This window comes from Prionailurus viverrinus, chromosome D3 (assembly GCF_022837055.1).
Source record: "Prionailurus viverrinus isolate Anna chromosome D3, UM_Priviv_1.0, whole genome shotgun sequence".
Taxonomy (NCBI): Eukaryota; Metazoa; Chordata; class Mammalia; order Carnivora; family Felidae; genus Prionailurus; species Prionailurus viverrinus.
The window spans coordinates 7644535-7667008 of NC_062572.1; the positions used below are offsets into that span (position 1 = coordinate 7644535).

General features: G+C 50.5%; 2 protein-coding genes across 3 annotated transcripts in view; both read right to left on the bottom strand.

Moving 5' to 3' along the window:
* MLXIP (MLX interacting protein) overlaps window positions 1-624 on the bottom strand; it is a 61198-nt gene extending 60574 nt beyond the window's left edge. The window contains exon 1 of the mRNA XM_047826814.1: window positions 111-624. Coding sequence (XP_047682770.1) covers window positions 111-523 — 413 coding nt within the window. The 5' untranslated portion in view covers window positions 524-624. The remainder of the gene's footprint in view (window positions 1-110) is intronic.
* Window positions 625-13783: 13159 nt separating this feature from the next.
* Window positions 13784-22474, bottom strand: part of BCL7A (BAF chromatin remodeling complex subunit BCL7A) — a 31444-nt gene continuing 22753 nt past the window's right edge. The window contains exons 6-7 of one of the 2 annotated variants that reach the window (XM_047826817.1): window positions 20815-20999; window positions 13784-16810 (exon numbers count right to left, since the gene is read on the bottom strand). In XM_047826817.1, coding sequence (XP_047682773.1) covers window positions 16739-16810; window positions 20815-20999 — 257 coding nt within the window. In that variant the 3' untranslated portion in view covers window positions 13784-16738. The remainder of the gene's footprint in view (window positions 16811-20814; window positions 21000-22474) is intronic. The other variant, XM_047826816.1, reaches the window with a different exon arrangement.

A 22474-nucleotide genomic window follows, 5' to 3' on the forward strand; every position in this document is an offset into this window, starting at 1 on the left:
ATGCGTGCAGCCCCGGGGTCCTCGGGCGGTCGAGCCCTCCGCGCTGGTTTTGTCAAACTAGGAAGCTCCACTCGAGAGGTGGGGCCGGCCCGGGGTCGCCGGGTCCCTACCTGTAGGCCAGAGTCATGCACTCGAAGAGTTTGGTGAGCGAGGCGTCGATGGACAGGTGGCAGGAGCTGGTCTTGCCGAAGCTGTAGGTCTGGCACGTCTGCTTGTTGACCGTGTCGAAATCGTAGCCCTTCTTGGGCGGGTGCTCGCGGTGCGGCGACGACACCATGAAGTGGCCGCTGTGGATGATCTGCTGGCGGCGCGGAGGCTCCTCGCGGCCAGGCCCGGCCCTGGGCGGCGGCGGCGCGGCGCTCGCGTGGGCCCGGGCCGGGGTGGCCGAAGCGCAGGCGGGCGGCGGGGACGGCTCATCCGTGTCCGAGTCGTCGTCGTCCTCAGGCACCTGAGGCTTGAGCAGCACCGGGCGGCCCCGACTGCGGGGCCGGCGCGGGGAACACATGAAGACGTCGGCGGCCATGGGGGGTGCCGGCCGGGGGCATCCCCCGGGGCTCGGGGCGACGCGAACGAGCGAAGCAGACGGGGCGCCGGCCCGGCCCGCGCGCGGACTGTCCGCGAGCGCGCGGCGGGACTAGAGGGGGAGGGCGCGGGGCGGGCCGACTGGGCAGACTCGGCGCCGGCCCAGGCGTGACGTCACCGGCGCGTCTCGGCCAATCGGCTGCCCGCGTCGGCCTCTTAAAGGTGCAGGGGAACCTTTCCGTATCCAGGCGGACAAAAAAGCAAGGGGGTGGGGCGGGGAGGAAGGTTGCCGGAAGCCACGCCTTGATGCCCCGCCCCTCGCTGCCCCCACCCTCTCCGGGCTGCCTGAGATGCTGTGGGAAGCAGTGGCTAGGGGATGCCACTCGCAAGTGTCCTAGCCTTGGAGAGGCGTTGGACAAGTGGTGCTGTGCCGACCCCGCCCCACGGTCTGGGGAATCGCGCTGTGGGCGGGGCCGGGGCTCCACGTGGTGGGTGGAGGTGGGGCCCCTTCCCCCTCCCCCTCGCTGGCCGGTTCGGCCGGGCCTGTAACTGAGTCCTGGCAGCAAATCCCTTGTGTTGCTGGGCGCGTTGGTTATTGTCCCCATTTTATTGATGAGAAGACTTGAGTCTCTGATACCAAAGGCATTTTTCTAAAGCAGAAACCAGATCAAGAACGCTTCTCACCTAAACCTCATACCCACAGAGGTGGAAACTGGCTCCGCCAAGTTAAGGTGCTTTCCAAAAAGGCATCACGGTTAGTACGAGGCAGAGCCACCAGCTCCTTTAACTAGGTCTCAAAATACTGTCGTTATTGTTAAGAGCTCAAATTTAGAGGCTGAACCAGCCCCCAAGCAATTCTAAAAGGGAAAATTGTGAACCTTAGTTTTCTTCTCTTTCAAATAGGGAACAACTCTATGCCTCAAAATTGCGACAGTTAAAAATGATTATAAATCACTTAACACAGTGCCTAGCACAGAATGAGCACTAAAGAAATGTACTACAGACTGAAGCAATGGAACCGACCTGACCAGAGGTACCTAGAAATTGCCAATACTCTGGACCCACAGAAATAGCAATTTCAAATGGTTCAACCTAATAGTTGACACTTCTGGAAAGCTGTCAAGGCTTCAGGGGCTCAAAGCCAGCCTGTGATGGCGGCCATGTTGGGAAGATGGGGTTTGACAGGGCATCAGGAGGGAGAAAGAGGCCCCTGGCCAAGAGCACCCACTCTAGATCCAGCAGGGCCTTGAGCGTCCTCCATAGCTTCTCCTTTCAAACCAGTTTCACTTCCAGATTTGGGTGGGCACTGAGGGCCCTGCCCCACCCTCTTCCTGGCAAGGGCCTCCGGAAGAGGTGGGTGTTCAGAGAGAAAGTGACAAACAGCTTTTACCAAAGTGGCTGTGCATCCTCCTTCCCCGGTTGTCTTCAAGGACAGATAGGCCCAAGGGACTGGCAGCTTCAGGTGTGAGTTTGAGATCTTCCCCGTTGCCCAAACCACCCTTCCCAGTGCTGGTTGCAGATGTCTGAAAGGCCACCCTTTGACTTGTCTTCCTTCATCTGAAGACTTCTCCTTGGTGAACTCTTAAATGCCCAGCCGCATTGTCTAACAAGAGGGAAATTGTTGAATATATTATGGCCCCGAATGTAACAGAACACTACATATTAAATGAAGCAAATATTATTGACATGGCAAGATGTCCATGATATACTGTTGGGTGAAAAAACAACTTTTAAAAAGTTATCAGTAGTTTGAGATCAACTTCAAAAAAAATACTTATAAAATCATATCTGTATGTGTGTGTGTGGGGGTGGGTGGGTGGGTGGAGAGAGAGAGAGAGAAGGTGAAACTTAGTGTTCACACTAGTTATCTCTGGGTGGGGTGATTCTTACTTTCTTCATGTTTATCTATTTTCTAATTTCTTAAAAGAAACAATTATTACTTGTATACCTTTTTTTTGGAGCGTACTCTATTTCTCTTTGGTTTCTTAGCACGAAAGACATCCATGTGGGAGGATGTATACTTTACTTTTTTAATTTAAAAAAGTAAACACTGGGGCGCCTGGATGGCTCAGTTGGTTGAGCATCCGACTCTTCATCTTGGCTCAGGGCTTGATCTCACTAGATCAAGCCCTGAGTTGGGCTCCATGCTGGGGGTGAAGCCTACTTAAAAAAAAAAAAAAAAAAAAAAAAAAAAAAAAAAAAAGAAACATCAATTCCCTGGGAGGACAGAACCTCTAAAGGCTGATGTTGTAAACTGCCCACCCATAGGCCATATGCAGTGCACAAACATGCTTTGTGTAATCCTCACCATAAATTCCTAAAGATTATATTAGAGAAAAAAACAAGACTGGAGGAAAGCACAGTTTAAAATGCAGGGAGGAAAGAACTACCAAGAGTGAGATCTGGAGGGGGGTGCAAGAAACAATCAGAGGCTAGCGGGAGAAGGTCTCAGGGACAGTGTACTGGGATATGTGGAAATGATGGCAGAGAATCTAGGCTGAGGGCCTCCACCTTCCTTCCTGCAGAGTATCAGGCAGCAACAGCCACGTGCACAGAGGGACATGCAGGACAGTGCTCCAAGAGAGCTAACAACCCCCATGAAGGACAGAGAGCTCCCACACCCAGCAAACCACGAGAACACAGAACCTCATGGAACAGCCATCTCTTCTCAAAAAATTGGGAGCACTCCATTATAATCAAATCAGCAATCAGGCAAACAGGAATTCCCAAATACAGAGTATTGCAGACCAGCAAACGTCAGCAAACAGTTAAGGAAAGCCAGCCCTCTGGAAGAAAACTACCTAAGAACTAACAAGCAAGGGGGAAAGTTAACAGAACAAACAGAATACTTTAAAAATAATTAATAGTTCTAGAAAGAGTGTGGAAGATTCTGCACCCACCAAGCAACAACTCATTATAGCTTCTTTGTGAAAAGAAGCAAACAGAGGTCTTGGAAAAAAAAAAAAAAAAAAATATATATATATATATATATATATATATAACATATCAAATATAAAAATAATGATTTTGAAAAGCTGAGTTGATAGCAGAATGGATAGGGCTAAAAGAGTAGCAAGCTAAAAGATTAAGCTGAGAATTTCTCCTCAAAATTCTAAAAGGACGAAGAAAGTAAATGACCTGGAGGGATACATTCAAAAGTTCTAGCACCTGCCTAATAGTTCTAGAAAGAAAGAAGAAAGTGAATGAGGGAGGAAAGAAATAGAGGAAATAATTAAAGCAGAAGGAAAAGAGGGGCGCCTGGGTGGCTCAGTCGGTTAAGCGTCCGACTTCAGCTCAGGTCATGATCTCACAGCTTGTGAGTTCGAGCCCCACGTCGGGCTCTGTGCCGACAGCTCGGAGCCTGGAGCCTGCTTCGGATTCTGTGTCTCCCTCTCTCTCTGCTCCTCCTCTGCTCATGCTCTATCTCTCTCTCCTTCAAAAATAAATAAACATTTAAAAAAAAAAAAAGAAGAAGTAAAAGAACATTTTCCAGTGCTTAAAATATAAGCATTCTGTATGGATCAATATAGGCTGATTGTGCTGTGATAGCAAACCACACCCAAATTTCAACACACAAAGGTGTGTTTTTTGGCTCAAGCTCCCTACGTATTTGCTGTGTGTCCATCACAGGTCAGCAATGGGCTCTGCTGGTTGTAGTCACTCCAAGACTCAGGCTGACATTGCAGCCACCATCTAGAATGTTGCCCATCGTGGTGGCAGAAAGGAAGAGAAAGCTCAATAGGTCTCACTTTGTCAGTGAAATGGTCCAGCCCAGAAGTGAGATGCACTCACAATTCATTGCCTAGAGCATGGCCTCACCCAAGTAGGAAGGAGCCAGGAAGTGCAATCCGATCACATGACTGTAAGTATTGGATGAATAGCACTGACGACTGATGATCAATTATACCTTTGGTTTCCAGAAATGCAATACTATGGATGACTCTCAAAAGCATTATGCTTAGTAAAAGAATTCAGACTCAAAAGGCCATACATTATTTGATTCCATTTATATGACATCTGTAAAAGGCAAAATACATAGGGACAGAAAAACCAGATCAGTGGTTGCCAGGAGCTTGTGGGGAGGAAACTGACGACAAAAAGGAACCAGAGAACAATTTGTGGTGATGAAAATACTCTCTCTTGATTATGGTGGTGCTTATGTGACTGTGTAAGTTTCTCAAAAATCATAAAAATATATGCCTGAAAAGAGTGAGTTTTCCCTCAACAAATCTTGGAGGATAAAAGGTTAAATGACTTTTTCATCCATAGGCCATATTTGAAAGAGTTACTGGAGGTTGTTCTTCAGTAAACCAAGAATTAAATTCAAGTAAAATTAAGATAGGGAACGTAAGAAATTGTTATTTGTTAGAAGGCTTATAATTAACCCACACCACCCATGCCATGCCCCTTACTACCTGACAGTCCTACCTACCTCCTCCAGAGACGTAACACTTTTCAAATTTTTAGTGATCACTTCTAGTATTTATCTCCAAATTAAAAAAAAAAAAAAAGCAAAACCTCTCTCCCTATATATATCCTAAAATCATCAATTTCAGACATCATTTATTGACTTACTATGTTAGAATGATTTTTTTTAATGTTTATTTATTTATTTTGAGAGAGAGAGAGAGAGCATGAGCAGGGGAGGGGCAGAGGAAGAGGTGGAGAGAGAGAATCCTAAGCAGGCTCCATGCTATCAGCTGATAGCATGGAACCTAATTCAGGGTTCGGACTCACAAACCATGAGATCATGACCTGAGCTGAAGCCAAGAGTCAAACGTTTAACCAACTGAACCACCCAGGTGCCCCTGGAATGATTTTATTTTTTTATAGATGTCTTTCCTCTCCCATTTTTACCAATATAGTTAAATTATATTTTGTTAAATTCATATTCAGTGTTTTCATATTTTGGCCACAAAAGTATTGTGCACTATGATTTCTTTTCCTTGTTGCTTTGAACAAAAAATTGTTCAAATTTTTGTTTTTCCTGGAGTTAACAACTGTGTCACTTTTCCCATTTTCTTAGTTTTCCTTGAACCTATGGTTTAAGTCTTCCTATAACATCCGATAGTTTTCTTAAATATCTCTCAGTACAATTTTGACAGAGTCAGCCCTGTCAGAGTCTATCAACCTCAATTTTTCCCACTGAAGTCTTTTGTCCTAGCAATCTGGATTGATTGTTGCGTAGGCTTAATGCATAGCTATTGTCCCGGGACCTCCCTTTATCATCCTGGACACTTACTTCCTTGATCTCGTGTCAGATGTACTATTTCCTAAGCTCTGTATGGTGGTTTGGATCCGCTTTCATCAGTTTTTACAATTGTTTGTCAGACCCCAGCCACCAAAAGGGTGAAGCAGATCGAGAGCAAGTACGCTTCTTAGGAAGGCTTGAACACTGCAGGAGATACGCTTGCAACAGTTGACTTCTCATCCACATGTTGTGGGCCTTGCAAAATGACCCATCCTTTCTCCATTCCCTCTCTAAAAAATGTTCCCACATGGTGTTCCTTGAAGCCGATGTGGATGACCGTCAGGATATTGCCTCGGAGTGAGTAAATGTGTGTGCAGTACTTCGAACAGTGCCTGACACCTAGTATGTGGGCTACGTTGGCTTATTATTATTATTATTTTTTTTATTTGTTTTGTTTGGCTGGGGTGTAATTTGCATACAAGGAAGCTCTCTCTCTAGTGTACAGTTCCATGAATTTTAAAAAATATATACTGTCATGAAATCACCACCACAATCAAGATAGGGACTGTTTCTGATACCCCCTCACACACACACACATACACACACACACACAGAGGCTTCCCTTGTATCCCCCCCTCCTTCCACCCCAATCCCTGGCAACCACTGATCTGCTTCTCGTCCCTGCTGTTTTGCTCTTTCTAGAACACCATACAAATGGAATCTTTCAGTAAGTAGCCTTGAGTCTGGCTTCTTTCACTTAGCGTAATGCATCGGAGATCTCCTCTATCCTTCAGTGTCTCTGTAGTTCATTCCTGTTTACTTCTGAGTAGGATTTCATTTGAGGAATGTACCACAGTTTGTCGATCCACTCAGCCATTGAAGACCATTTCAGTCGCTTCCAGCTTGGGGTGATTATATAAACAAGGCCACTAGAAACTTTTATGCATAAGCTTTTGTACATTTTAATGTCTCTTAGATAAATATGTGTAGGCGTGGGATTTCTGGGTTGTATGGTAAGTTGACGCTTTAACTGTACAAGAATCTGCCAAGCTATTTTCCAAATGGCTGTGCCGTTTCACCACCCCACCAGCAGCATAGGGGGGGGTCTGGTTTTGCTACATCCTCGCCGGTACTTGGTGTGGTCTCTCTTTTTAGCTATTCCAGTAGGAGTGTCCTGGGTCTCACTGGGCTTTTAATCTGCATTTCCCTAATAACTGATCATGTTCAGCGTCTTTTATGGGCTTAGTTGCTTCCCATATATTTTCTTTGATGAAATGGCTATGCCACTATTTTGCTAGGTTTCTGGGGGGGGGGTAGTGTTTGCATTCTTCTTCTCAACTCTTGAGAGTTCTTTATATATTCTAGATACAAGTCCTTTATCAGTTATGTGTTCTGCCAAGATTATCTGCCAGTCTGTGTCTTTTCATCTCATAACAGTGTCTTTAGCAGAGCAGAAGTTTTGAATTTTGATGAAGTCCAATGTATTAGCTTTTCCTTGTATAGTTAGTATGTGATGCCATGTTTAAAAAAGCTCTGCCAGGCCACCTGTGTGGCTCAGTCGGTTGAGCGTCCGACTTCAGCCCAGGTCATGATCTCACAGTTCTCGAGTTCAAGCGCCATATTGGGCTCCATGCTGACAGTGTGGAGCCTGCTTGGGATTCTCTCTCTCTCCCTCTCCCTCTGCCCCTCCCCTACTCTCTCAAAAACAAATAAATAAACTTTACAAATAAGTAAATAAACTGGGGCACCTGGGTGGCTCAGTCGGTTGAGCGTCCGACTTCGGCTCAGGTCATGATCTTGTGGTTGGTAAGGTCGAGCCCTGCGTCAGGCTCTGTGCTGACAGCTCAGAGCCCGGAGCCTACTTCAGATTCTGTGTCTCCCTCTCTCTCTCTCTCTGCCCCTCCCCCATTCATGCTCTGTCTCTCTTTGTCTCAAAAATAGATAAATATTTAAAAAAAATTTTTAATAATAAACAAATAAAAATTTAAAAAGCTCTGCCTAACCCCAGTCACAAAGATTTTCTCTTCTGTTTTCTTCTAGAAGTTTTGGAGTTACATTTTGGTCTATGATCCATTTTGGGTGAATTTTGGTATAAGGGGCAAGGGACGGGCTGCGGTTCATTCCTTTTGCACGTGGATGTCCAATGGTTCCAGCCTCCGTTGTTAACTGTTTGCAATGAGCATTAACACTATCAGGATTCCCGGTGTTCTGGGGACTGGCAGTCAGCAAGGGGGCATCCTGGCCCCACGTGTCCCTCAAATCTAATAGCGGGGGCCCCGTGCCGTCCTTTGCTGGCAGAGGAATTGGTTTCAGGTCGCTTTACCTCCTCTCTCTCTTCCTGAAATCTCTTGCATAAAACAAACCATGAAAGGGCAGGGGTGGCTTAGTGGTCTGGCAACGTCCCTTTGAAAATAAACAAGTGCAGAAATTGAAAGCCAGCGGCCATCTCTGGGGACTACTCTGAGAAACAGTTTGGGGCCGGTGCATCCGCTGCGCGTGGCTCTCCTGCCCCCGCAGGCAGCAGGTCGGACATGGCAAAGCCAAACAGGATCCTGATTGCTTCAGATGTCACTTCTGGCCAGGCAGACCACCCCCCAGCTCCAGGCCTCTGCAGAGAGAGACTGAGCTGGTGGGGGGTGTCTAATCGTCGGGGAGGCCGGAAGAGGTCCATGGCTAAGCAGCCCTGCACAGTTTGTACAGTCGGCCTCCCTCGTCTAAGGGACGGTAAGCTCTGTTTTACAGATAGGGAAACTGAGGCAAGGGGAGACGCGTGCGTGCACGTGTGTGTGTGTGTGTGTGTGTGTGTGTGAAGTAGATGAGTGCAAATTTGGGATTTGGGAGGGACAACTTTATCGAGGTATTGAAGCATACAACTCAGCTTTAAAGAAATTCACACAGCTGTGGGATCCTGCTCACAGTCCAGTGTTAGAGCATGTTTCCATCACCTCCTGTCTTTTTGCAGTCCATCCCTGTTGCCACCTGTCCCGGATAACCCAGGCTTTTCCTTCCGTCACCACAGTGTTGCTTTTTCTAGAAATTTCACGCAAATGGAATCACGCAGTAGGCGGTCACAGCGAGATTTCAGGTCAGAATCTAATGAGGAAGCCAGAGAGCCAGGACAGCAGGCACACCTTCACCAAGGGTTTTCCCCGTCCCGCCTGCTGTGTCTCTGAACCCCAGTCTGCACGCCTTTTAAAGAGGCTACAAATTGGCTCCCCGCCTCAGGGTTGAAGCCAGGGTGAAATGAGATAATGGAGGTCCAATATCTTGCATATTCATAATCGATACTCCATGGAAACTGGAAATAGACCAAACAGCCAGCAGCAGGAGAATGCGTAAGTGCCTTGTCGTGTCTTCACCCCGTGGAATATTCTCTAGCAAGGAGAATGGACTCCAGTGATGTGCAGCCATCCGATGAATCTCACAAACATTATGTTAAGTGAAACAAGACAGAGGTAAAAGGGCACATACTGTGATTCCATGAACAGAAAGCTCAAAACCGGGCAAAACACACCTGTGCAAAGAGAAGTTGGGAGAGCAGCTGTCCTTTGAGGGGTGGTGACTGGAAAGGACAGCGGGGGGGGGGGCACACAGGTGTATTCAGTGTGTGAAGTTTCATTGAGGTACACTCTCACAAGCTGAGAAATCAACGCAAAGTCCTGCATGGTGCCTGGCACATAGTAGGTAATCATTATTCTTATTCTTTCCTCTGCACGGTGTTTCCGTAGGAAGTGTGGTTGACTGCAGAGGCTGGCAAACTTTTTCTGTAAAGGGTTAGTTATTACATATTTTTGACTCTGCAAACCATATAGCCTCCATAGCAACTATTCACCTTTGCTGTTGCATCATGAAAGCATCCAGAGATTATATGTAAATGCACGAGCATGGCTGTGTTCCAGTAACACTTTTTTTTTTTAATTTTTATTTTTTGAGAGAGAGAAAGTGTATGGGGGAGGGCCAGAGAGAGAGGGAAAGAGAGAATCCCAAGCAGGCTCCACACTGTCAGTCCAGAGCCCAATGCAGGGCTCAAAACTCACGAACTGTGAGATCGTGACCTGAGCCGAAATCAGGAGCCGGACACTTAACTGGCTGAGCCACCCAGGTGCCCCTCAATAATACTTTATTTACAAAAACAGGTCGTGGGCTGGATTTGCTGACTCCTCACCCACAGACAGATGGACCGGATTCCAAAGCCTCCTTCACAGAGTCACTGCAGGACTCTGTTCAGTCATGTCCCTGTCCCCAGTTTTCCTATCTGTATAATGGGGAGTTGGTCCCTGCTCTAAACTACCATTCTGGGTGGCTCGGAGGTCAAATGAGCTCATAACTGAGGGACCCAGAGGGAGGAAAGAGCAGGAATTAAGAGTCTCTTGAGATTCTTTGGTGCAAAGCAGATTGTTATTTCTGCCAAAGTCTGAAGAGAGAAAGCCATCGACCTCATTTCACCCAGTGCATCCATGGGCACCAGTGTCCCAGGGGTATCTTGGAGGGAGTCAGGACCCACAGGCCTGGCACCACAGCCTGGTCTTTGCCTTCTAGAGGCTTTTCTCTCAAGAGCCTGTGGAGGAAGAACGATGGTGAAGGGGGCTGTAAAATTGAGTCCCCAGTGGGCTGTTCCTCTGAGACCCAAGGCCCCAAAGCTCCCTGCCTGGGACTGCTTTACTGGACAGCCTGTGTCTGTGGCAGGGACGTACCCTCTAATCCCCAGCCTTTGCTCAAGCCTTGCCCTCAGCCAGGAGTGTCTTCCCTTCTGTTTCCTGGAGGGCTTCTACTCTTCCCACAAGACATGATTTAGGCTATGGATCATCTGGGATACTCTGGGTGGATAACCCCACTGTCAGTCATCTGGGGAAGAGGCCGGTCTTCAGAAAGCCAAGTATAACTCAGAGGCAAGCCCAGGGGCACCTGGGTGGTTCAGTCGGTAAGCCATCTGGTCAGCTCAGGTCATGATCTTGCCGTTCATGAGTTTGAGCCCCACATCGGGCTCTGAGCTGACCTCTCAGAGCCTGGAAACTGCTTTGGATTCTGTGTCTCCCTCTCTCTCTCTGCCCCTCCCCTGCTCACTCTCTCTCTCTCTCTCAAAAATAAATAAACATTTAAAAAATGAAAAAAAAAAAAAAAAGAAGAAGGTAAGCCCAAAGCAGCGGGGAGTGGGCAATTCTTGCCTTTTCCTGCACCTCATTCTCTGGGAGCTGGGTTTCTGGGGTCTAAACATGATTGAAGATAGTAACTCTAATAGTAGTAACGGTAGCAGCCAACATTTATTGAGATTTACTCTGTGCCAGGACCTGTCACAAGCACTTCACATGTATTAATTCATCTAATCCTTGAGATGACCCGAGAGTAGGCACTGTTAGTCTTCCCCTCCTAGAGGAGGAAACTGGGGCCCAGAGAAGCTAAGATACTTACCTGAGGTGACATAGGTCTAATGTGCTGGAGCTCTGAAGACTGTAGAAGAGGTTGCTTCAGAAGTCCAAAATGGGTTCTTATCATCCTTGTTATATCTTTTTCTTCAGCTCTGAACCGTCTAAGTCTTTGTCACATGGGAGCGTTAAAAGGGGAAGTTGGAGGGGAGAGAAAGACTCCTTCCAAGAGAATGACACCCAATCAGCAGTCAGAGCTACCTTATGGGCAACCACCCCTCCTTCTGGATTCGTCCAGGAGAGACTCCAAGCCCTGGGACAGACGAGCGGGGACTCACGTGGGAAACGATCCAGGGAAAACTGACCTGAAGGGCCACAATGGACTCCCAACATTGAAAAGTTCAGGAGGAGAGCTGGCTTCAGGGCCGGCTGGGGCCAAGTGCTCAAATGCTGCCCTCGGGAAGCTCACATTCTCCATCGTTCAACTCTTTCTTGTGTTCAAGTCACTTGCAGGCAGGCCTCTCCCTACCGTGCTGGCCCTCTAGGGAATTCTCTAGTGACTACTTTAGTGGGACTCTTTTCTAGCAGTTCCCACGGAAATCTCAGGGCTGACTGTCACTGGGCCACAATGGCTTATGTGATCATCCTTGAACCAACTGTGGCCAGGGGGTGGGACCATGCGGGTGGTGCAGGCCTGGGTCACCTGGCTGTCCCTGGGACTGAGTGGACAAGGTTGACCTCTACTGGCAGAAGAGGGGAATGCAACTGGCAAAGAGCGTGTGTCTATTAGCCTCCGGAGAGAAATAAAAGATTCCTCACTCACAGGAGCGGGGATTGTTAGACTTGGCCTTTAAGGTCTGCACTCCCACCTCGGTCTTGACTGTGGCCCTCCATGGTCCTTGTTGGCTTAGTCTGGGCTAAGACCCAGACCTCAGTTTCCCTACCTGTCTCTCCCAGCCCACCTGACTCCACCAGCTGGGCTGCAGTACTGATTGCCTGGGAGCACACGGCCTTTTGCCAACTCCCGGCCTCCTGCTTGGCCCACTGCCCCAGTTCCCTGGTTGCTTTGCCCCCATCTCCAGCCTTGGCTTTTTCCAATCCATGCCATTCCCTGGAAATCCTGTCCCCAGTCCAGCAGAGCCCTGGTTCAGAAACCTCCAGCCTGCTCCTTGGTGTCAACCAGGAAAACGAACTTCTCATCCCCATGCCTGGACTCCTTGCACCATCCCTGACCCCGCCCCCTCATCAAAAGGCACCTTCCTGGGGCGCCTGGGTGGCGCAGTCGGTTAAGCGTCCGACTTCAGCCAGGTCACGATCTCGCGGTCCGTGAGTTAGAGCCCCGCATCAGGCTCTGGGCTGATGGCTCGGAGCCTGGAGCATGTTTCCGATTCTGTGCCTCCCTCTCTCTCTGCCCCTCCTCCGTTCATGCTCTGTCTCTCTCTGTCCCAAAAATAAATAAATAAATAAAATGTTGAAAAAAAAATTAAAAAAAAAAAAAAAAAAAGGCACCTTCCCTAGTTCCGAACGGTGTTGGCCATCCCGGCACACTGGCTCACTTATTTGCCTATAGCTGAAGGGACAAACTTGAGTCACTGCTGCCCCGGGCCCAGCATACACGTGGTGCTCACACGAATGCTTGCAAAGCTGCATTTCCCAGCTCTTGTGCATGACTGCTTCTCAACGGACAGGAGAGGAAGTCAGGGAGCTCCACAGACGGACAGGAAACGGCAAGAGACAGAGAAGCCAAGAGAGTCACAGAGAGAGTGAGCGTATGACTGAGAAACAGATCTGGGGGGGGGGAGAGGGGTGGAGAGAAGGGTGGCGGATCCACAGGGACAAGTCTGGAAGGGACGGAGCTTCATCCAGGACGGAAACGCGGACACGCGGGGAAGACAGAAAAGGAGACCGCAAAAGGGTGCCAACTGAAGCATATTTTTGGTTGAGCAAACAAAGTCCCTATGATTTCTGTTTTGTCAAGCCGAACTTTATCAGGAGTTCAGGAGTCTCTTTCGCTGAGCAATCAATCCCGGGAAAAACGCTAGAACACGGTAAAAAAGAAGGGGGTGGGAGGGAGAGGCAGACAAAACAGAGAACATTTGCCTCCAGGCGGGTTGGCACAGGCAGGCCTCACTAAAACAATAATCCCACCCCTGCCCTCCCTGCTGGCAGATCAGCCTCGGCCAGGTTTCAGGTAGAAGAGGAGATGGTGAGACAGGCCAGAGAAAAGGAAACCATGGAGGGAGACTCCAGGGAGGGAGTCTGAGCTGCCAGGGAGAGAAGCGCCCCAAACGCCAGGAGGGGAAAGAGCCCCGGGAAGGTTCTGCCTCCGGCCTGGCCGCGGGTCACTTAAGCCAAGACAAAGTTGCGATCCACGTCCGGGCCGACTGCTCAGAGTGCCTGCCACAGCCTCGCAAAGTCAAGGACCAGGGCCTTTCCGTGGGGGCCCTGCTTGGCTATGAGACTGTTTCTGTGTCCTCGCCTCAGCGAGGAGGTCTGTCACCCCTGTGTCCAGTGTCCAGCTGGTGCCTAACGGTGGCAGCTAACGTGACCCTGGGAGGCAACAGTCCCTGGGTGCAAGGAGCTTAGTGCTCTGCACAAAGTCAGGGCCACACGGTCGTGCACGAGAGGCCAGAGCAGCTGGCGAGGGGCCGTCTCGCCATCCATCAGATTTTACCCTTTACTACGATGCTAGAAAGCCACATGGTGCTCATGATTTGAATTTTTTTTTATTTTCTGAAATGGAACCATTGTACATTGTACAAACCATATCTACTGATGGAATAAATAAGTGAAAAATTATACTGCTGTACAACACGCCAAAAAGAAAGAAAAAAAAAAACGTAAGAGGAAAAAAAAAATTAGGTAACGGTGAAAAAAGGTCTTTATACCTCTAACCAGGTCCTTGGCGATAATGAACATTCCAAACCATGACATCGTTTGTAATGAGAGGTCACCACCCTATAGATCGGTCAACTGCCCTCCAGGTTCTGGGTGTAAAAGTGCCAGCACTTTGTGGAATGTGTAGCCGAAGCCTCCCCGACTTCGTGTGTGGCGGGGAGTAAGGTTGCCCTGGGAGCCCTTTAGGCCACAGGGCCTGGTGTCCGCGGAAGGCATCTGCTGAGGACCCCCGCCCCTGGCTCGGTCGGCTGAAAGGTCTTAGATTCTGTGGTGGGAGGAGGGCGAGGGGCGCAGGGTGGGTGGGCAACAGTGGCTCCGAGGAGCGGACCGCGTCGGGGAAGGAAGCACGTGTGGATTTTTGCAGTCTAACGATGCCGCGCGGGAGGCCTTCCCGGCCAGCGATGCGTGCGGGGCCACTGGCGCTTTGCCTGGCGTGGCCGCGGCGGGGCCGGGGGGGGGGGGGTCCCCGGCCACGGGCCCCTTCCTACCTTCATCAGGCACTTCAGAGAAAAACTAATGACAGCCTCGGTGTCGTGGATGTGGTCTCCGTCCTCAACCGCGTTGACTCCCCTCGCCCGTCCAGAGAGGGCACCGTAACCGGAAGGCGCCCAGGGGACCCCGGCCGACTCGCCGTTCCTGTGGGTGCGTGTGTGGGTCTCCTTCGGCTGTCTTGCTCCTAACCTCTCATTTCCCAAAAAAGAAAGGAGATAAATCTCCAAATTCACCTTTCATCAAAATGGAGTTTTGCCGCAAAGAAAAAAAGTTAAGTTACTCTAGCTCTAGAGGATCTGGAGGTAAAGCCGCCTTGAGAGATGCTGAGAGGTAACGCAGAACACAGTTCTCCACAGAACTGACTGCCTGAGGGGCAAAATTGATAAGGATTTTTTTTTTTTAAGACAGAAACCTTTCGGCATTGCGAACTTCAACATTAAGATTCTCAAAGTTTGTTGTGTTGTTTTTTGTTTTGTTTTGTTTTGTTTTGTTTTTCCCTTATTTCAGGAGACATTTTTGCATGAGGTATTTGAAATTCAGGAACATTTTGATTCTTCTTGAAGTGCAGGAAATAGATTGGCTCCCTTAAAAAAAGAGTAAGAGCCTCACCCTCAGAAACTTAGAAACTGGAATCTGGCAGACACTTCCCATGGTGGTCAGGAGAGAGATCCACACGTCAAAGGTGGTACCTGAATATATGCACCAATCAGCAAAACAAAAACGAAAACAAAAAAACCACAAAACAACAACAAAATAACCCCCCCTCAACCCTCCCACCCCCTCACACAACTCAAAGGAAGTTGAACTCCAGTGCAGTAAAGAAAGCTCAGGAAAAGGGTTAAGGTCCGAGGAGTCCATCTAGGAATTAAGAGCAAACCAAGCCTCAGAACCAAACGATCAGGCGGGCTGTCCACGGGGGGCATCGCCGTTTGAGGGAGAGGAAGCTGTCCCGGCACAGGCACAGGACGGAGGCCAGGGGATGGGGGCTCAATCACCCCTTTCTGGAGGAGTGTAGAGCTTTCTGCTCCCCGGTGCCTTGTTTCTGGCCTTTGAGGCCCAATCATCAGGGTCTGCTCCCCAGTGGGGACCATCAGCGCATCCTGGGAGCGAGAGGCGATGGACTGTTGTTGGCTCTGAAGAGTCAGGAACGCTTTGCCATCTCCCCTCCCCCCCTGGGGGGTGTGGGGGGAGAGCCCAGAGGAGCCGGGGAGGCGGAGGGCAGCAGGTTACTGTGGATTTGAAATCCAGGCAACACGCTAGGAGAGAAAGTTCAGCACCAGCTCTTCTTGCCATCTGCTCCCAGCCTCCTCAGCCCTTTCATCGTCCTAAGGAGACAATCCTGCAGTCAGCCACAGAAGCCATTTCGTCTTCGGAGGTGTGGGAGAAAGCGGTATGGTGGGAATAGAGGGTGGAAGTGCCAGAACAATCTAAGGGTTCCGTGTATCCGTCTGGGCCACGGTGGGCTTGGAAACATCGGCCTCAGATGCCCCGAGGAAGTGAGAGCACATCCAGTGGCCCGCCCTCGGGGACAGTGCCCCGACGACATCGAGACTCCTCGGACCTTGGACCCAGGCCCCAGGGCCCAGGGCGTGCTCGACGCCCTCCCTCCGCACCTGCAAATCAGGTGGCCAAGGAGGTCCTGCTCTTCCGAGGCCTCAGTTTCCCCTCCTCCCTGCCTGCTCCGCTCCAGCTGAAGTCCCGGGTCAGGGAGGGGAGAGATGTTGAGGACGGTGGCACCGGCTGCCTGGACAAAACCGACGGCACTTTGCAAAGGGAGATGCAAAACAACCGGGAAAACATGCCAGAGGTCACCTCAAGGGCACAAGGCACAAAAAAAGAAAGCGGAAGGAATCGGCTGAACAGTGAAATGCCCCGACGAAAACCGATTTCCTGATCGGCACCACCCTCAAATATAGCTTATATCGTTAAATAGAGAAGTGGGGGGTGGCGGAGAGGGGAACGAAACAATACAGCAGCAACACAAATGTAATCTTGGCTTCAGAGACAGTGTGCAGACCCTCCTGAGTGCTGTCGACTCCGCCTTCCCAAGGACGGTCCCTTCGAGACTCAAGTGTTTTGCTTCACAGCAGAAAGTTCTTCAGTGTCTGAGAAGTTACGCTGTTCTGGGTTTTCTTGGATTTGCACTTGGTAAACTTGGAAAGTTAGTAGTTCTGTCTGCACCCGAGAGGAATCGCTCGGGGGAAGTTGTTCTAGAATTCAGCCTGCAGATGGCTCTCCCGTGGAACGTGGACAGCAGGACTGAACGTAGTGTCTACATCTCTTCAGAGTTCTGTTGCGAGGCCTCCAGTTTCAGCTTCTTAGAGGGTGGGACTCCTTCCAAATCCTTGGGGAAGAAGAAGGGAGAACAGAGGTTAACAGCCAGGGGGGCAGTTTCCGCCAGCCGTGAGGTAGAAGGCCCAGGAGGAAACTGAGGCCCACCCCCTGTGGTTCCAGCCTGAGGTTCTGGCCCTGTGCTCTGTGCTCACCAAGCCCCGTGTCACCTGGGTCCCCCGTCCCTGCCACGGTGGCTTCCCTGTGGGTCTTCAAGCATACCGTCACCCACGACCGTTACCACACTGCCCCCTGGGCCTCTAAAGCTTCTCTGTCCCCTTCACCACACAGGCCGGGGGAGGGTTTCCCCATTATCAGCCTTCCAATCTGTAATTAATCGCTATGGTAATCATTTGTACACAAGTCCCAAGGGCACCTCTCCAAGCTCGAAGAAGGCCTGGTCCAACCTTGCCGTATGGACAATGGCTCCTCCAGAGCTCCGCACAGGTGCCTGGCCTGGGCACACACTCAGCGTTTGTTGAATGCACTTGTGCGTTTTTCTGGGGAAAAGGCCCATAGTTGTGACCGAACTCCTAGATCCCATGACCCAAAAAAGGTTCAGCACTCATTCTCCCACCCTGACTTTCCCATTCAGGCATCGCCAACCTGGCCCATCCCCCGGGACCAGCTGTTGACCTTATCCGCCTCGACTGCACCCCCGTGTCCGTCCAGGATACCACACCTGCCCGGGATAAAGCTGACGGTAGGCAGGAGGCCTCGTTTGCTCGCCCTGTGCCCATACCCCCCACGTACTAGCAAGTATCACCAACTCCATCTCCAAATACCCCTGGGCCTGCCCACCTCTCCCCGCTGCCTGCTGCCCCATCCATTGTCCTCACCACCATCACCTGCCCAGAGAAAGCAGCATCCTGTTCCGAGATCTCCCTGTGCAGCCTTCACCAACGTCTAACCAATCCCAAAATAGAAATCACACACAGAACATAAAACCTGCCGACGCTTTCCCACTGACTTCAGAGCAAAATCCCAACTCCTTACCAGGCTGAGAGGGCCCAGCGGCCAGCCCAGGCCTACCTCTGTGCCTCGCCTCGCCGTGCTCTTCCTTGTCTGCTAGGCCCCGGCTCCCCTGGCCCCCCTTTTGTTCGTCAGGCTCGTTCCTGTCTCCAGGCCCAGGCACCTTTGGTTTCTCTGCCCAGAAAGCCTGCCCTATTTTCCCATCCTTCAAATTCCCGCTCAAAGCCCCTTTCTCTGCCTATACCAGCCCGAAGAACCCTCCACTGTCAGGCCTCCTTGTTCTGGTTCTCCTGAAGCACGTGTTGGGACCTTGTATTCCTCCTGTGCCTGCTGTATTCCGGCTGTGTCTTCCTCCCCGACCCCATCGTGAGCCCCAAGAGGGCAGGAGGGACCCCGTCTCTGGCTCACCCTGGGTCTCTAGTATCTGGTCGAGAGCCTGGCCCACAGCAGGTGCCCAACAAATGTTCCATAGAGGTCCTAGACCTCGATGCAGGCTGTGTATGAGTTTCTTTAAAAAAAAATTTTTTTTTAATGTTTGTTTATTTTTGAGAGAGACAGAGCATGAGCAGGGGAGGGGCAGAGAGAGAGGGAGACACTGAACCCAAAGCAGGCTCCAGGCTCTGAGCGGTCAGCACAGAATCTGATGTGGGGCTGGAACCCATGAACCATGAGATCATGACCTGAGCCAAGCTAGACACTTAAATGATTGAGCCACCCAGGCACCCCATCTTTTTTTTTTTTTTTTAATTTTTTTTTTCAACGTTTATTTATTTTTGGGGCAGAGAGAGACAGAGCATGAACGGGGGAAGGGCAGAGAGAGAGGGAGACACAGAATCAGAAACAGGCTCCAGGCTCCGAGCCCGACGTGGGGCTCGAACTCACAGACCGCAAGATTGTGACCTGGCTGAAGTCGGACGCTTAACCGACTGCGCCACCCAGGCGCCCCTTTAGTATTTCTTTTTGAGAGAGAAAGAGTGCACAAGCAGGGGAGGGGCAAAGAGAGGGGGACAGAGGATCCAAAGCAGGTTCCATGCTGACAGCACAGAGCCCAACGTGGGGCTCAAACTTGTAAACTGTGAGATCATGACCTGAGCCGAAGTCGGACACTCGACCGACTGAGCCAGCCAGGAGACTGTGGGTGTGAGTTTCCTGTGGCAGACCCTGACAGCAGGTGTCGCAGGGAGGCAGAAAGAACCCCTCCATCTGTGTTCTCCCTTGTTCTCATTATGAAAGCGATAAACGCCCGATAAAGACAGAACAGCAGAAAGCAGGTACTGTGCCTTCCGAGGATCGTGGGTCCCGCTCGGGAGAAGGTCTTTGGTTCTGCAGAGCACCTGGGTGCGGGGGCAGCATGTGAGTTTGGGAGGGGAGCCTGGAGGGAGGTGAGCTGCTGTACACGGCACAGGAGAGAAGGAGAGAGGGAAGAGGGAGGGAGTGAAAGAGGAGCCACGAATTCAGGACAGTTGAGCCGGCAGAAGAGCCGAGTAAGTCTTCCTCATGGGGGAGGAAGGGAGGGTTTTTTGTTTGTTTTTGTTTTTGACACAGGAATGGCCACATTTCAACGTCAAGTTGTTTTGCTTAGCTGTGATGTATTCTGCACCTTGCTCACAAGCCTCGGAGCTCTGTGAGCGAGCGTCTGTCTGTGTGTGCGTGACAACAGCAGACGAGGCCCCGTTTCAGGTCTGGGTCCCCTGGAAACGGGAGTGGAGGTGGGGGGGGGCATGTTAGAACAGGAGACCCCTGTACCATTCAGACATCTGCAGGGGAGGGGAGCACGAGATGCCCCCCAGGGTATGGATCAAAGTTACAAGCTGGTCTTTCCTCCACTGAGTTCAGGAGGCCAGGAGATCCCAGCTGACATCCTGGTTCTACAAACTGTACACGGGGCTTTGATTTTTATTTTTAATCAAATGGGCTCATGCTATGCCTGAGGTTCTGTGTCTTGCTTTTCTCATTTCATGTTGTGAGGGTACTTCTTTATTGACGGTCTGTACCTGGGTCAACCACCTCTTTTTAACAGCTATGTACCAGTCTGTTCTATCCGTGACCCCAGGATTAATTTAACCAGTCCCCTTTGACAAACTTAGGTTGTGGCTGATTTCCTGCCACTGCAAACACATCTTCTATCAACACTCCCTCTGTTTCTGGGCAGAATACTCTGGAGGAGTATTCTGTAGGAGGAGGGGGCTGCAGATCCAAAGGGGCACTTCCTCTTGGGGGGACAGCCTGGCTTAAGGCTCTGCAAAGTGCAGACCATGTCCCGCACACCCTGCCTCTTCCAGTCTTTTGGCTACTGCTCCTAGTCAGTGTCTCCCAAGGTCCTGGAAAATAGTTTTATTCGTTGGCGTTTTGACACCCCTGAGTCCCCAACTCATCTTAGGTGAGCACAGTGGGCTGACGGTGAAAAGGCACAACGGTGGCTTCTGAGGCATTCCTGTGTCCAGTGTCACAATGAGTGTGTTAACCCACATTCTCTCATCTCATCTGCGCCCTGGTCCCAAGACAGTCCTGTGACTCCATTTTGGCAGCTGCAGACAATGAGGCTCAGTCATGCTAAGTGAAGGAGTTGGCGGATTTGAACCCAGGATGTTTGCTCCTATCCACCGGCCACCTGCTTCTGCACTGTCTGATTCACACCAGATGCGCACAAACGGCGATGACCCAGATCGGGGTCCAAGCAAGGTGGGGGAGGGGGTGTGGTCAGTTGCAAAATGCTAAAGGATGATTCATCTGGCATTTAGGATTCTGCAGACTTACCGTCCCAGCTCTCAAGGAAGCTAACTTTGGGTCACGAGAGCAGGCAGGGCCTTTGTGGACCCGAGTAAACAAAGTGATAAGGCTAAGGCTGGGTTATAGGATGCTTCCTCCTTCTATACACCCTGTTCCCCGAGGACTGGGCCCACGTGTCTCTTTCTGCAAGACACCCAGGGTGCCCAGGGCGGATCACAGGATGCTCACGAATCCTGCTCAATGAATACAGGAAAGTTCCGATCTTCCAAGGAGAAAACAAAAAAAACAAAATAACAAAAACGCCTTTCAACGTACCCCCGACACCCCAACGGGCTCCCGGCCGATCTGGCTGCCCCTCTGAGGCCTCGATCGAGGTACCTGAGAGATTGCGGACGCCTCTGCAGCTAGACCCGCGTCTCCAGATGGCTGCCGTTCTAATTTCTCTGAACTGTTCATCGAGTTTTCCATTGAGGACTGTGAATTCTGCTCGTCAGAAGCATCTGAGGGAAAAGCAAAATGACAGAAGCTGTTTTCAGACACGTGAGATGCGGAGCCAGATGGACCAATTACTAAAAATACCTGGAACAGGGTAGTTTTGTGGCCAGGCGGTCTGTCAGTGCGGCAGTGAGCTGTGGGGGAGGGGGGCTGGGAAACCTCTTAGTTTTTTTGGGAGGTGGTTTTAACCTGCGAGGCCACAGGCTGGCCCTGGGGCCTCCAACCCTCGCCTGCACTCCCACCACCTGCCGCGTGCCCAGAGAGGACATCTTAGGGATGCTACAGGCTTTGTGCCGTGTGCACCTGGCGCCCTCTGGTGGGCACAATGCGCTGCAACCGTCATGGCTGCTGACTCCTCCCTCCTGCGTTACAGAGCCTGCGTTCTCCACCTGGGGAGCCCACGGAGGTAACTGTCTTTGCAGACATTTCTCTTAATCACATGGGTATTTTCCTGACCGTAAGAGCAAGGGCTGATCATTGCGAGAAACGGCAAATACAGAAAAAAATAAATAAATAAAGTTAAAATCAGTGATTATCTCACACCACCCACAACTACCAACCCACTAACATTTCAGAGGATTTATTTCCTAACATTTCAGAGGATTTATTTTCATCTCTCCAGATGTTTTCCCCCTACATGCATATAATTCTCTGCTCTCCCCAAATAGAGATCACACAGAATTTTAGAAAAAATGTTCACATCTTGAAAAATTCTCTAAATACAAGAGTGCACAAAATGGCCGCACAGCTTCTCCCAAGCCATCACTGATTTATAGATCCTGTTTTGCCAATTATTTGGGCTATTTCTTATGCATCAGTCTCCCTGCTCCCCACCCTCCCTGCCACGTTCCTTCAGCCGTAGCTGGCTGCATGTGGCAGTGCGGCTGTGGAAGAAGAGACAGCAGTGTTTGTACCTGAAGCTTATTTTGGGTGCCGAGCAGCCGAGCTCACGGGGGGAACAGCAACATCCTGCCCAGGGCCCCATTCTGCTTGCACTCAAGGCCCCAACAACATATGTCACCCTGATTTTTCTAAAGTGCACTAGAACACTCAAGAATGCTTGCTTTTCTGGGGTTTCTGAGGCAGAAAAGAAAAAAAATCCAGGCTTAAGTTTTTTGTGTTTTTTTTTTAAGTTTATTTTGGGAGAGACAGAGAAAGCAAGGGGCAGAAAGAGAGGGAGAGAGAGAATCCCAAGCGGACTCCACATTGTCAGTACAGAGCCCGATGTGGGGCTCGAACTCACACACCGTGAGATCATGACGTGAGCCGAAACCAAGAGTCGGACGCTTAACCTACTGAGCCACCCAGGCGCCCCTAGGCCTAGGTTTTAAAGCGAGCCAGGCAATATGGAGACGTGGAGCAAAGTCGGCAGCTCTCCGTGGCCTGAAGCCGAAGGGGAGCAGAGGGCTGGGGCTGGGGCCGGAAGGAGGCGTAAGACCTTCTTCCCCAGGAGGCTGACCTCCCGGCACGTCCATCCCGG